The sequence below is a fragment of the Narcine bancroftii genome, chromosome 11, assembly GCF_036971445.1.
Source record: "Narcine bancroftii isolate sNarBan1 chromosome 11, sNarBan1.hap1, whole genome shotgun sequence".
Lineage (NCBI taxonomy): Eukaryota > Metazoa > Chordata > Chondrichthyes > Torpediniformes > Narcinidae > Narcine > Narcine bancroftii.
The window spans coordinates 90,996,450-91,010,940 of record NC_091479.1 but is presented as its reverse complement, the minus strand read 5'-3'; the positions used below and the strand labels follow the sequence as shown (position 1 = coordinate 91,010,940).

At 39.4% G+C, this 14,491-nt stretch overlaps 1 protein-coding gene across 1 annotated transcript in view; it reads right to left on the bottom strand.

The window, feature by feature from the left end:
- Window positions 1–14,491, bottom strand: part of ptprq (protein tyrosine phosphatase receptor type Q) — a 152,531-nt gene that overhangs the window by 121,946 nt on the left and 16,094 nt on the right. Inside the window, exons 11-16 of the mRNA XM_069904020.1 lie at window positions 11,425–11,555; window positions 10,542–10,671; window positions 6,205–6,358; window positions 4,122–4,228; window positions 2,928–3,025; window positions 995–1,160 (exon numbers count right to left, since the gene is read on the bottom strand). Coding sequence (XP_069760121.1) covers window positions 995–1,160; window positions 2,928–3,025; window positions 4,122–4,228; window positions 6,205–6,358; window positions 10,542–10,671; window positions 11,425–11,555 — 786 coding nt within the window. The remainder of the gene's footprint in view (window positions 1–994; window positions 1,161–2,927; window positions 3,026–4,121; window positions 4,229–6,204; window positions 6,359–10,541; window positions 10,672–11,424; window positions 11,556–14,491) is intronic.

Here is a 14,491-nt window from a genome sequence, read left to right as displayed (position 1 = left end):
ACAGATCTATCACCAATGTATATAGTGTATATAGTTACAGTATCTAGACTGTGCTTACAGCGATTGGCTGAGAGCTAAGCCACGCCTTATGTCTGGGCCTTAAAGGATTGTGTCCCTAGCCAGGTTGGATCATTCCGGACTGGTCGGCCACCTGTGAAAAGCTCCTCTCTTTTGCTAATAAAAGCCTTGGTTTGGATCAACAAGTCTTTGGTTCTTTCGACGAGCTCTACAACCATATTATTTATTTTTTTTATTACTGGTACAAGGGATACAACACAGATACAGGCCCTTCCAGCCCACAAACCCATGCTGCTTAAATACACCAATTAACCATGATATGGAGGGTCGGAGGAAACGGAGCACCTGTAGGAAACCCATGCAGTTACGGGAAGAATGTACCAACTCCTTAGAGACAGTGCCATATTCAAACCTGGGTCCTTACGCTATCTATGCCACTGTTTTATTTTAAATGTTGAGATATATTTAGGATGTGGCAAGTGGGAGTAAGTAACCTGCCTGTGTTGTATGTGAATAAGTTACAGGAATATCATTATTACTCCCACATCTTAGCATCTCTTTGACACTGAACACTTGGCTGGCATGTGCCAAGATAACCTGAGTGAGAGAAAAATTCCAAAATATAAATTTGCCAGATTGGTTGCAAAAATCAACCCAATTTTGAGGGATTTGTTGTCTTCCATATATCTTTACTCTAATATAATTTCAGTTTGCAGCTGTACCTGGCCCTTCAAAGCCTCTTAAAAAAAGACACTAAGTGGTTGTAAACTGATTAGCATATTTGGTGCAAAAGATTTGTCTTTTGCTCGGTGGTCCTCTCTTGAATGAGTTGCAATTTCACAAGAAAGAAATTATTTACCAAGTTTCTACAGCTTCTCTGAAGATACAAGTCGGGCATGAACACTTGACAGAAACTCCATGGAAATATTCTTTAATAACTGCTTTGAGGTAGAAGGGAAGTATTCAAAACACTTACTAGTTTGGAACCTCGTCTCAATTACTTCACTTGCATCCAGGTTTTTAACTGTCTTTAGTTGAAATGCATATTCTCCTCCTGAAATTAGATCTTTGATCATGACATTGTTGCCACGTAAATTTATTCGACGTGTTGTTTCGTTGCTTCCTAGTAAATAATACCTTAACTATGCATGAAATCAAAAGTACAATTTTGATCAATATGCTGTACTGCAGTTATTACAAAGCAATAAATTTGCTTCACTTCTAAAAATACTGTGAAATAGTTGATTTGCTGATTAAATAGATGTAAACATAGTAATTGTTTTGCTTTGTTACTTGAGAAACTATTGTCAAATACATTTAGCATTAAGCCTGCAAAAAAAATGTTCATAGTGCAGTACTTACAAAAGTCCAGGAATCTGGACTGCTTGGATTTTCAGATTTTCCGGGTTCTCAGACAGTACATTTAAAATTCAAATTTAAGGAGAATAAACAGATAAACATTTTTTTTAATTAAACAAATAAATTATATTTCCGTGACTTCTGCCTGGCCACTTGTTGCCGCTGTGCAACTGTGGCATTCACACATACACACAAAACTCAAGAGTTTTCAACGTCCAGATTCTTGGGTGGTCTGGGATTTCTGGCATCCAGACTTTTGGACTCTTACTGTACAGTAAAAGTCCCAGCATCTGGCATGTATGGGGATGGGTAGATGCCACATAAGTTAATTTGTCAGTTGCCTGAGATTGGCGAACTGACCGCTAATGGTGGCAATTTTAAACTTTTGTATATTTTACATCTTTATTTTCTGCTTTTTTTTTGCCAGTTGCTTGAATTCTGAATAACAGGGATTTTACCATTTATAAGTAACAGAATATAAACAAAATTAGACCGATTGGAGATAAAAATGAATCTCTTTCTTGCTTTAAGCTGCTTGACAGCTGATGTACATTAACTTGCCACTCATACCAGCTTATGATATTGATCAACTGTTATGTATATGTAACCAGAGTAAAAGATATTCAATTATGAAATTAAATTTGATCACAGTAATATAAAAGTAAAATTTGCAAATAATTTATAAACATAATTATAAATTAAATAGCCACAATTATTCATTTTAGTTTTAATACTCCAAAAGAACACCTATTCAAACATGACACCTGTTCAATTATTACAGCATCCAACCATTTCAGTGCTGAACTATAGCTCTGCCAAGCCATGATTCTGCAGGTACGCTTCAAGAAATATATTGTTGGATAATTAATTTTGGATGATAAGGAACTCGATCTCGTTGGTGTAAACCCGCATTGTTAGATGAGCCACATAATGACACTTGCTCATTAAATATTAAAATATGGTTTCATTTCCACTGAAAGATCACCAAGTCATGCAACATTAAATGTTCAGAATCCAACAAAAACGTGAAAATTCTACTTTGCAATCACCTTTCCTTCTCAGCAGTTGAATTTCAAACTGAAATGTGTAGCTCAACCGTTTACAGCACGGAAACAGGCCATGTCGGCCCTTCAAGTCCGTACCGGTTCACTTAAACAACTCCTCTAGCTCCTCAGCAAACTCCTGAGGAAGTAGAGGCTTTCCTCATGATGCCATTGGTGTGTTGGTTCCAGGAAAGATCCTCCAAGATAGTGACTCCCAAGAACCTACATTTGCTCATCCTCTATTGATGACAATAAAACAATCAAGTCATTAAGGAAAAGTTCTGATAGGTTCATCTCCACCGACCTACCTTTTCCCCATATCCCTTAATTCCCTACTTTGTAAATGGCAGAAGACCTCATTGATTCTGCCATGAGCCTTGAGGTCTTCTGCATGTTTCTCTGATAAAACAGAATGTTTGCTTTAACAAAACTGCACTCCAAGCACTTAGTCTCCAATCACTTCCTTCAGAACCAGTAAACCTATGTTGAAGTAAAAGATTCACTTACCTCAAACATATCAAAATCACCTCTTGGAAGCTTCCAAAATAAATGTGCAGAGTTCTCATCACGTTCGACAAAATGCAAGTCTGCTGGAGGTTCAGGGACTAGGAAATGATATTCAGAATGTCTCTATCCTTACAGGCTCATAGGTAATATTTGCCCAGTTGAACATTTGTCAGCAAGAGAGTCCAAATAAGCACTGGATACACAAATTAAATATTTGATGGTACTGCCCTTTTTGACATGGACCAAGGTCCTCACTAAGAAGGCATGGGGTGGGGGGGAATCATTTGGCTTTCATCAATTTAAATTTTGCTGAACAGCACAACTGAAACTGATTTAAATAATTTTTAAAAATAAAACTTAAAACAAAGATAAATTCATAATGCATTAAGCAACTATCAATTAACTAAAACAGTAACATAACTATAATAATGAATAACTTAGAAACTTATTAATGAAGATATATACACTCCTCCCCCCATGCCAATTGATGAGGTTGTTCAAGATTCATCAGCTAATGGCTAGGGTATACTTGTGGGGCCAGGTATGAAGTGTATCAGGCACTTCAGCTTGTTTAGTATGAAATGAGCCCCATTTGATTTCCAGACTGTTAATAACAGACCAATCCGGCCTTGCTTAAACATCAACCACAACCCCCCCCCCCCCCACCACCCCTGCCCAGCAATTCTGAAACAGTCACCCCCCAGTTCTTTTTGATTAATGTTATCAGTAGGGAGTTCAGAAGAAACTTCTTTATCCAAGTTGTGATGTGACCTTGCTCTCACAGGGTGTTTGCACAGGGTGAAAGCATTCAAGCTGCATTTGGCATGTAGATGAAGGAGAAGGGAAGAGGGTAATGTTGAAGGATTTAAATGAAGCGAGGGAGGAAAAAAATGCAAGTGTCCTGAAGGACATTTTCACAGAAGGTGGTGTACACGTGGAACAAGAGACCAGAGAAGATGATATTTAAAAACATTTAGACAGGTAGGAAAGCATTAGAGGACAATGGGCCAAGTGCAGGCAAATGAGGCTTGCTTAGATAGCAACTTGATCAGACATGTTGGTCTGATGGCCTGTTTCCTTGCTATATTAGTCTGATTCTATTTAACGTTTAACCCTATTAACATATTGGTGACATTTCAATCTAAAAGTCCTAACAATCTCGACTGATTAAGTACTTTTCCTTCTGGAACTCACATGTTGTTATGCTAATTGTCGTGGGATGACTCTTCTTTGCTGCACTTGTTGTCTCAATGGATACAGAGTAGGTGGTACCTGGTATTAGCTTGTCATAAAGATATATTCTGTACAATATGTAAACAAACAAAATAAAGCAGTTATATTCTTTTAGCAATATCCTTACAGGAACACTTCTGCTATTTTGTAACTCAGTATCTTGTCCAATGAGATGCATTTCAAATCAAAATGCCCCAGAAATAGATCATTCTTTTCATTTCAATACATAATCAATTAAAAGCATATTATGAAGAGTCATGAGGTATGATCTCTACGCACAAATAGCTCCAAAGCCCATTAACCATTAAGTTTGTATGTCTAAACCGTCAAAGGAATAAAATCCCAATATTGTTATAACATGCATCAAAAAAAGTGAAAGAATTAATAAAGGAAATTGGATAAATAAGTATTGTAAAATTACGTGGCCATTATACTATATTCGGATGCACTTTGAAATTGTGGTAGTTTATGTACCGATTAGCCTTCTGAGATTTCTAAAGCATTATTTAATCAAGAGTAATGAATAATTTTTGAATATAATTGCAGATTTATAGCAAATATTTCACATGATGCCAAGTTAGATTCCGCTGTAAACACTGTGGATTAAGCAAATAGCTACAAATTTGGTGAATGGATAACATTTATAAGTTAGTAAGGCGGGATTTCAACTAAAACCACTGTCGGCTCCTCAAGGGGCCGTTCAAAGCCCACGCAGAGCTGACGGCAGTCAACTGGACAGCTGGACACCGTGGGAGCGCTACATCTTTGTTCCTTTGCTCCCCGCAGGACCGCACCAGCGGCATTGCTGCCGCTACAGCGGCTCCGGTAGTGCCGCCATCATGTCAAGATTATATATCAAATTTTTATCCTCTGAACAGATATACAATACGACCTGACAAAACAGTCTTTTTCTGACCACAGCGCGCACACAATAATCATACATGGGTATATTATAATCAAAAAATATGTAATTTTTTTAATATATAAATATTTTGGGATGATTTACTCAGTTACAGGATACTGTTCATCAATCTCACAACTGGCAGGAAGAAGCCATTTTCCAGCCTGGCAGTCCTGTATCTCCTCAATGGTAGTGGGTCACCGTGTACTGGATGGAAAAGGTGTTCTTTAAATCTTTGAGCCTTATTTAAGCAAACTCCTCGTAAATGTCGTCAATAGAGGAAAGAGAGACCCCAGTTACCTTCCCAGCCATTTTGATGATCCTCTGAATTGACACAGCCCGATGCTTTACAGCTACACAATGATGCAGCCAGTCAGAACACTCTCAATTGTAGTCCTGTAAAAAACTTGTCAACATAGAGGCTGGTACCCTCCTCAACCTCCTTAGGAAGTGTAGGCACTACTGTGCCTTCCCGACTAATGAGGAGGTGTTCTGGGTCCAGGATAGATAATTAAGGTAGGGATCAGCCATGATGGAAATGAATGGCAAATTCGACTCCAAGATGTAGAAAATCCTGCTCTTTTATTGTGGGCAAATGCAGCAGCCAATTTCTACAAACAATAAGTATTAAGCAGTAAGGATCTTGTTTGGCAGTGTCGATAAGTCGCTGGACCTTGACATTCACTCCAACGAGCCATGTCATTTATATTATCCTGGAATTTTTAACATCTACCGAAGTAGGGACAGGCATCGGTGATAAACAAGGAATTCTGCAGATCCTGGGGTCTAATACAGCACCCAACGTGCTGAAGAAACTCAACAGGTCACGGAGCATCCATAGGAAGTAAAATGCAGTCAACCTCTAGGCCCAAGCCTTTCGTTTGGCACAGAAACGCTCAGGTATATCTTCTCATCACAACTACATCAGAATGTTGATCCCAAAATTAGGTGCGAGTTCATCCATCAGTTTATAAGGAAGTGCAATTTCATTCATCACATTATAATGCAATGCCATCATTTTCCATAAAATATTTTTAAAAACTAATTCTGTTCTAAATTTTAACTGATCAATTTAATTTCAGTCTTCTCAGAAAATAACTAGTTTCTCAGGAAATCATAATTTTAAAAATTGCTTTATCTTACCGTGAGTGATTAACAGGAAGTTCGACCACCTGATGCGTAACTATGCTGGAGAGGGTTAGATTATAGCCATCGAATATACAAGTCGGTTCAAGCCAGCTGACTGTGAGTGAATCTGAAGTCTTGTTATAATTCAGAATTTCCACAGGCGTTGGCACTAAAACAGCAAAGTTGAACAATGATTATCGGCTAGTGAGAATTTATCAGAATAAGAAAAAAAAAATTCTATAGATTGTCAAAATTATTTTGCATTTATTTAGTTCTATTTCTACTGATAGATCTGCAGGTGCTTTAGATAATTCAGGATCAACTGAAAATCATCTCAATTTTACAGGGAAAATGGAGACATTTGAAACAAGAATGGTTTTATGTATGTTCTGTGAAATGCCTGAATGACTGGAATGTTAAGCTGAAAGGTATTTTTTCATCAAGCTTTCTTACATTGAGAACAAGAGCATTATAGCAAAGCACAGGCCCATCAGCCCACAATGCTGTGCCGACCGATACAGTGGCCTCCATAATGTTTGGGGCAAAGATGCTATTTTCCTTTATTTGCCTCTGTGCTCCACAGTTTTAAATTTGTAATCAAGCAATTCACATGTGATTAAAGGGCACATTACAGATTTTATTCAAGGGTATCTGTGTACATTTTGATTTGACCAAATTGCAGCAATTTTTAAACATAGTTCCCCATTTCAGGGCACAATAATATTTGGGACACAGCAATGGTAAATGTATGTTATTCATAATTAGCAATTTGTTGCCTATCCTTTGCAGGCAATGACTGCTTTAAGTCTGTGATTCATAGATATCACCAGGTGTTGAGCATCTTCTCTGGTGATGCTCTGCCAGGCCTCAGCTCCTGCTTGTTTCGAGGGCTTGTTCCCTTAAGATTTCTTTTCAGCATGTGGAAGGAATGTGCAATTGGATTTGGATTGAGTGATTGACTTGGCCCCTCAAGAAATTTCCAATTTTTAGTTTGGAAAACTCCTTTGTGGCTTCAGCATATGTTTAGGATCATTGATCCTTGCACTTGCTCAAACTTAAAACAGGTAGATTTCTATACACCTTAGAACTCATTGTGCCACTACATAAGCAGTTGCATCATCAGTGAAGGTAAATGTGCCCAGGCCATAACACCCCCACCACCATGTTTCACAGATGAGGTGGTTTGCTTTGGATCTTGGGCAGTTCCTTTATGCCTCCACACCTTAACCATATAACCATTTACGGAGCGGAAACAGGCCATGTTGGCCTTTCGAGTCCGCACCGGTTCACTGATTTTGTGCACCCTCTTCAGGCGCTGGTGATTTTAAGTATAGTGTACCTTGTTCTTGCCATTACTTTGATACAGTTAATCATGGACTCATCTGTCCACAGACATTTTTCCAGAATTCTGCAGGGTTTTTAAATACTTCTTGGCAAACTGTCATCTGGCCATCTTGTTTCTGTGGCTAACTGGCGGTTTGCATTTTACAGTGTAGCCTCTGTATTTCTGTTCATGAAATTTTCTGCAGACAATAGACACGTCCACACCTGCCTCCTGAAGAGTGGTTTTGATAATCAGACAGGCTTTTGGGGATTTTTATTCATGATGAGAAATGCTGAGGACTGAAGGAGATCTTCCTTGGCCTACTAGTCCTAGTCCCTTTGCAATTACAGAGCTCTCCAGTATGTTCTTTCTTCTTAATGATGCTCCAAACAGTTAATTTTGTAATCCTAAGGTTTGGGCAATGTCTCTTTCTTTGACTTTCATTGCCACATCTCTGGTCCTCATATTGGAAAATAGCAACTACAGACTTCAAAGGTGATCAGGCTTAGAAGCAAGTCTAGCTCCCTCATACCTGCACCAATGAAGTCATTAAACATACCTGAGGAATCGCAAACACCTGTAATGCCAAATGAGGAAACTATATATAAAGAGTGCTGCAATCCTTCATGGTCAAACCAAAATGTATACAAATAACCTTCAATAAAATCTGGAATGTGTTCTTTGATTGCATGTGAATCGTTTGATTCAAAGTTAAAACGGTCTTTGTCCCAAACATTATGGAAGGCACTGTACATACCTAAACAAAACTCAACCCTCCCTATTTTCCTACATCCATGTACTTCTTAAAGGGCCTCCACCATCACTCCTGGCAATAGATTCCAGGCACCCACATCTCTCTGTGTAAAAAGCATATTTCTGATGTCTCCCCTAAATCTGCCTCCCTTCTCTTTGTACAAATGTTCTCTGGTATTTCCAACCTGGGAAAATGGTCCACCCAATTAATGCCTCTTATAATCTTATAGACCTCTATTAAGTCACTTCTCATCTTTCTTTCATCCAAATAAAAAAAGCCCAAGCTCTGCTAACCTTGCCTCATTAGGCATGTTTTTTCAATCCAGGCAACATGCTGGTAAATCTCCTCTGTATGCTCTCTATATCTTCCTGTAATGAGGTGACTAGAATGGAAAACAATTTTCTAAGTGTGGTCTCACCAGAGATTTACAGAGCTGCAAACATCACCTCATGAATCATGAGCTCAATCCCCCGACTAATGAAGCCCAGCATATCTAGTGTCCGAATTATATCCCAAATGAGATCCAAATGATGATTCGTAAGCACAGCCATCTTATTCTGAAGAAAGCAGTTTGCTGATTGCCGCTGAGTTACTGGTGCAAGCCACCTTCATCTCAACAATACGGTTGCAAGAGGTTCGCAGATTACGAAAGGGTGCTGTTCCAAAGACCTTCCCACAACACACATTTCTTGGGAGTCGCAAAGGAATGTTAGCAGAATGTGGGAGGGGATCACTGAAATGGCTGTGATGAGGTGCAGGAAGAGCGGCCTCCAGCCGGCATCACTGACTGAGCGAGCCTGCTCAGGGCACTCAGCTCTGCTACTTCTACGCAGCCCCTAATTGTTCCCATGTGCGTAAGTTAGGCCGTCATGAACTGGACAAGGCCTGCAATATGAAGTGCGTGGCCATGAGAAACAATAGGGGTTTTTATTGACAGGTAAAAACATTTACTACAGTACGTATGGTTAATTGTGGCAAATCTTTCAGATTTTTATAGAGCACAGCCTCTGAAGTCATGGTCAAACTCAAAGAAACTGTTGAATCAGAATTGATCTCCACCACACTCCCCACAGGCAAATTTCTATAATCAACGCTATGTTTCAACTGAAATTCTATTCAAAATAAAATTTACACATTTTCATTGTGGGGGGGGGGGAAATACCCTGATCTTCTAGAGGAAGGCAGCTGGTCGAGACACATCAGTGGGAGAAAAAGAACCGTCAAGTTGGAATACTTCTCCCAGTTTCGATGAAGGATCCGGATCCAAAATGTCAACGATTCTTCTTCTCCCACTGATGCTGTGTGGCCTGCTGAATTCCTCCACCAAGTTGTTGCTTTTTGCAGCATATTCCAGCATCTGTAGTCTCGACATATTCTCATTACCTCACAAGACTTTAATTTCATCAGCCCTAGTCAATTAGGGATGAATGTGAAATACTGAAATCTTCTTTAACATCCCCCACCCCCCCCATCACCACCCATTGTGATCCAAATATATTAAGTTTAAAATTCTACCTTTTATTTAAAATCATTTTAGTGATACAGCAGGTCAGAAGACTCTTCCAGCCCACGAAGCCCACACAGCACAATTACACTCAATAAACCTATGTTTTGGACAGTGGGAGGAAACCGGAACACCCAGAGAAAATCCACACAGGTCATGGGGAGAACGTGCAAACTCTTTACAGATAGCACCGGATTAGAACTCTAGAGCTGTAATAGTGTGGCACTATTATCCTAATCGTAGTATTACCTTGTTTAATTTTCAGATTCCCCTGGCCCATGTGCTATGCACAACTTTTACACACCAGGCCCTGAGTATTGTTTTCTCATCTCCATCCGCTTTCATTGCCCCACCACCACTTTTAAACCTTTCAGCTGCCTCCTTTGCACAATCTATCCTTAAATCAATGCACACACTTCTTAACTGTGCCAGCCACACAGGATCGAAACCAGCGCTGTCTGTAAGGAGTTTTATGGTCTCCCTGTGTCTGCTTGGGTTTCCTCTAGATGCTCTGGTTTCTTCCCACCCTTCAAAATGTAGTGGGTTAATTGGGATATTTGGACGGCAGGGGCCAGAAGGCTCCTTTACCTTGCTTTAAAAATATATACTCTTCAAAATCCACATGAGCTTTGGAAAGAAAGCTGTAGATGTCAGTTAATAATGAACAAAAAAAAATCTAGTAACTCAGCAGTTAACACGGTTCAACAACTTTACTGAAGTTCGGGAAAAAATGCAGTATATTTAAAATAATGCGTAAAGAGACACCTTACGTGTATTTATTAATTGTGTAACTTGAATGTTATCTTGACAGTTTTCCTGTTCTGTTCTAAGTGAAATATTAAATAGTTTTCCTGGAGTCAGTTTTGTAAACATTACGTACTCTTGCTTGACCTTTTTAGCCTGAAATACAATAAATGTGCTATATTTTAAAGATGTATAACTCAATATAAAAAGAAACAAAGTTGGAAGATGTTTTAATAAAATTATCTTTGCCGAAAAGGTGCTATTAGTTTGAATGAACAATGTTAGGTCATCTCAATTTCCAAAATAATGCCATTAAATGTTACATTTGTCATATTACAGGGATGCCCAAACTGTGCCTCATGAGCCACATGTGGTTCTTTGACAAATAATGTACGGCTCATGGAAATACGTTGGTTGAGATTGGAATTGTATGAGCCAGCGCTCACAATGGTGGTTTTAGTGGGTGTGGCTCGCGATTGAAAATATTTGGTGTATATATGCGTGTAAAGGTCCCCCCTCCTATTTTTGACCCTGACCGCCCACCCCTCCAAGCTCCCAAAGCCCCAACCTCCGTCTTTCTCCCAGGTCCTGGACACCCAGCCACCAGAGCTCTTATTGCCCCAACTGCAGACACTCAACTGGGCCCCAGCCACCCACCTGTATGAGCTCCCAACATCCCAGCTGCCCTCCCATCCGAGCTCCAGACACCCCGACCATGGATTTACCAACCAGTCCCTGTCATGTAACAAAACATGCATGTAAGAGTAAAAACATGTATGTGGTTTTTTTTTATGTCTTACAACTCTCAAACATCTGACATGTTCCTCTTATGTTCAGCAAATGTGTGTGTGTGTGTGTGTGTGTGTGTGTGTGTGTGTGTAAATTGCACCAGGAGCAAGGTGAAGTTACCACAAGCTGCTTATCACAATTTATACACTGCACTTCATATTGGTTGAAATGCCCTCCTGCTTTATCCCACAGTAATTCCAGCGATGTTTCTGTGACTTTCCCTTCACGTAAATTAGTGGGTGGTACCAAGCCTTAAATAAAAAGAGAATCAGTAACACCAAAAGGAATTTTTTTCAGTTTGTAGAGAAGTTTTTAAAAATATATACAATAAAAAATGTACGTTGTCATGACAGATAAAATTTAGAAATATCTTCATTCCCATTCTGACCATAAATTCTAATTTTAGTCATATTTATTTGAAATAATTAACAATGGAAATCAATGGACAGCACTGCTTCAATGATGACCAAGTTCTCTTCCATTGAAATTCGGTGCCAATGTACATTCTGTGGTGATAGACTACTTCCCCATAAATTCAATAGGAAGTTATAATATTTACAGGTACCAGATTCAAGTACATAGGAACATAGGAAGTAGGAACAGGAGTAGGCCAAACCAAATTTTAAATATGTCTAATGAAGCAGCCTCAACCATTTCCCTGGATAGAGAATTCCAAACATTCACTACTCTCTGGGAAAAACTATTTTTCCTCATCTCAGTCCTAAATCTACTCCCCCGAATCTTTAGACTGAGTCCTCTCATTTTAGTTTCCCCGGCCAGCTCAAAACACCTTCTTACATCTATCCTATCCATACCCTTCATAATCCTATATGTTTCATTCTTCTGAACTTGAGCGAATACAATCCTAGACGATTTAATCTTTCATCATAAGTCATCCCAGGGATCAACCTAGAAGACCTCCTCTGGACCGTCTCCAAAGCCAGTATATCCTTCCTCAAATATGGAGACCAGAACTGGACACAGTACTCCAGGTGCGGTCTCACCAGTACCTTATACAGTTGCAACATTACCTCCCTACTCCTAAATTCAATTCCTCTAGCGATGAAGGCCAACATTCCATTTGCCTTCTTAATAACCTGCTGCAAAATGTTTTATAACAGGTAATTCAACCTCCTCAGAAATCAGAGGGTACAACTTACAGATATTTTGTATCAAAAGTTGCTTTACAATTTAAATTTACATTGTAGATGTATACAAAATCTAGTTTACTTCCAGGAGTCTCTCCAACATAGAAGACGTCAACTACTACGAAAACTGCAGATGCTGGAATCTGCACAATGTAATGTAAAGGTGGAATCTTCAGCCATGTAATTTAAGCTGACTGACCGGTTCCACTTTGTCACTTAACGCACTGATAGTAAGTTATCGTGATAGCTTCAACAACCCAACTCCTCTGCTGAAACTGACACCTTAACCTTGTATCTACTGGCCCTCAGCAGGCAAACATATCATTTTGCAGATTACATCCTGTCACCAGAAGAATTTCAGATGCAGTACTTCATCCCGGCAAAGTAAAGTTTTCATTAATAGCAGCACATTCATTTATTGAAACTGGAGTTCTCAGGAAATAGTCCAGAAAAATCTTGTTCCAAGTGCAATAAAATTTGAGAAAAATACAGTGACATTGTTGTTGAAATCTGTAGTAATATTGGCATGGAATTTAAGTGAGAAGGGAAGAGGAGGTTATCGAAGCACACTGTTAATGGACAATGCATATGTAATTGAACAGTTATCCAGCTGTTAATGTCATTGATTCCTTCATCTGACAGTGGGGGCATTGTTTTGCATTGTTTGCTGAAGAAATCTACGGAAAAAAAATGACTTGATGAGAAGTTGGGTAAACCGCCAATCATTCTCATATAACAAAGCTGAAAATGTTGAGGTCTGTCATCGGAAGAACAACAGAGTCTTTAAATAGGGTAAGAAGTAATAATTACTGCCTCACCTCACAATTTAAAAAAAGACTGAACAGCATTCAATTTCATTCCCACACAAGTTAATAAAAAGAAAAATCTTTTTTCAAAAAAAAGTCCTGTTAGATAAGGGCAGATATCAATTGTTTGACTTTTGATTCATAGTGGAACTTTCAGTTTCAAGTCTTTACCATATCTCTGATTTTACTTTTATCATCTGAACATGGCAAGGATTATTCCTCATGCCTGCTGTTCCAGATTTTTTAAGACAATGAAATTGTCTAGAAATGTGGATTACCCGTGGATTGCAGATTACAAAATCAAATAATCTGTTAAAAATAACACGTTACAGAAGCAGATCAAAGTGACCTCCTTTGCATTTTAAGTGAAACATGGACACTGTGATTGTAGTAAAAGCAAAAAATGCTGGAGGAACTCAGCAGAACTTGCCGTGTCCATTGGATGCTTTATCCCACAGTAATTCCAGCGATGTTGTATAATCGATGTTTCAGGTCTGAGCTTTTCATCAAAGTACGAGCAAAAAGCTCCTCATCTAACACATCCAACAAATCATCTTCCACCATTTCCACCGCCTACTACATGATCCCACCACCAGACACATCTTCCCCTCACCTCTCCTTCTTCCACAGGGACTGCTCAATCCATAACTCCCTCATCCACTCCTCCCTTCCCACCAATCACTTCCTTGGAACCTACACCCGTGACCGCAGAAAGTGTTAAAATTCTGCCCTCACCTCCTCTCTCACGACCATTCAGGGCCCCGAATAACCCTTTCAAGTTATGGAGATACAACTACTACACTGGCTACACCACTCACCTGCCACCTGTCAATCACCGGCCTATATAAAGACTCGAGCCGGCCCCTTCGGGGAGAGTCAGACACATGGAGCCAGCAAAGGACAGTCAGCCATACATGGTGCCAGCAAAGATACTAAGACTGGTGTACAAGTTTAAACTAATTAAAGCCTGTTGTATAGTCTGTGTATTTGGCGTCATAATCATTCACACAGCAGCGCTCACACAAGTTGAGCAACACTTCACTTGTGAATCTGCAGGTATCATCTACTGCATCTGGTGCTCCCATTATGGTCTGCTTTACATTGGAGAGACTGGACGTAGACTAGGAGATTGCTTCGTTCAGCACTTTAGCTTTGTTCAACGCAATAGCAGGGATGTCCCAGTGGCCACCCACTTTAATCCCCTGCCCCATTCCCATGTGAACATGTCTGTAC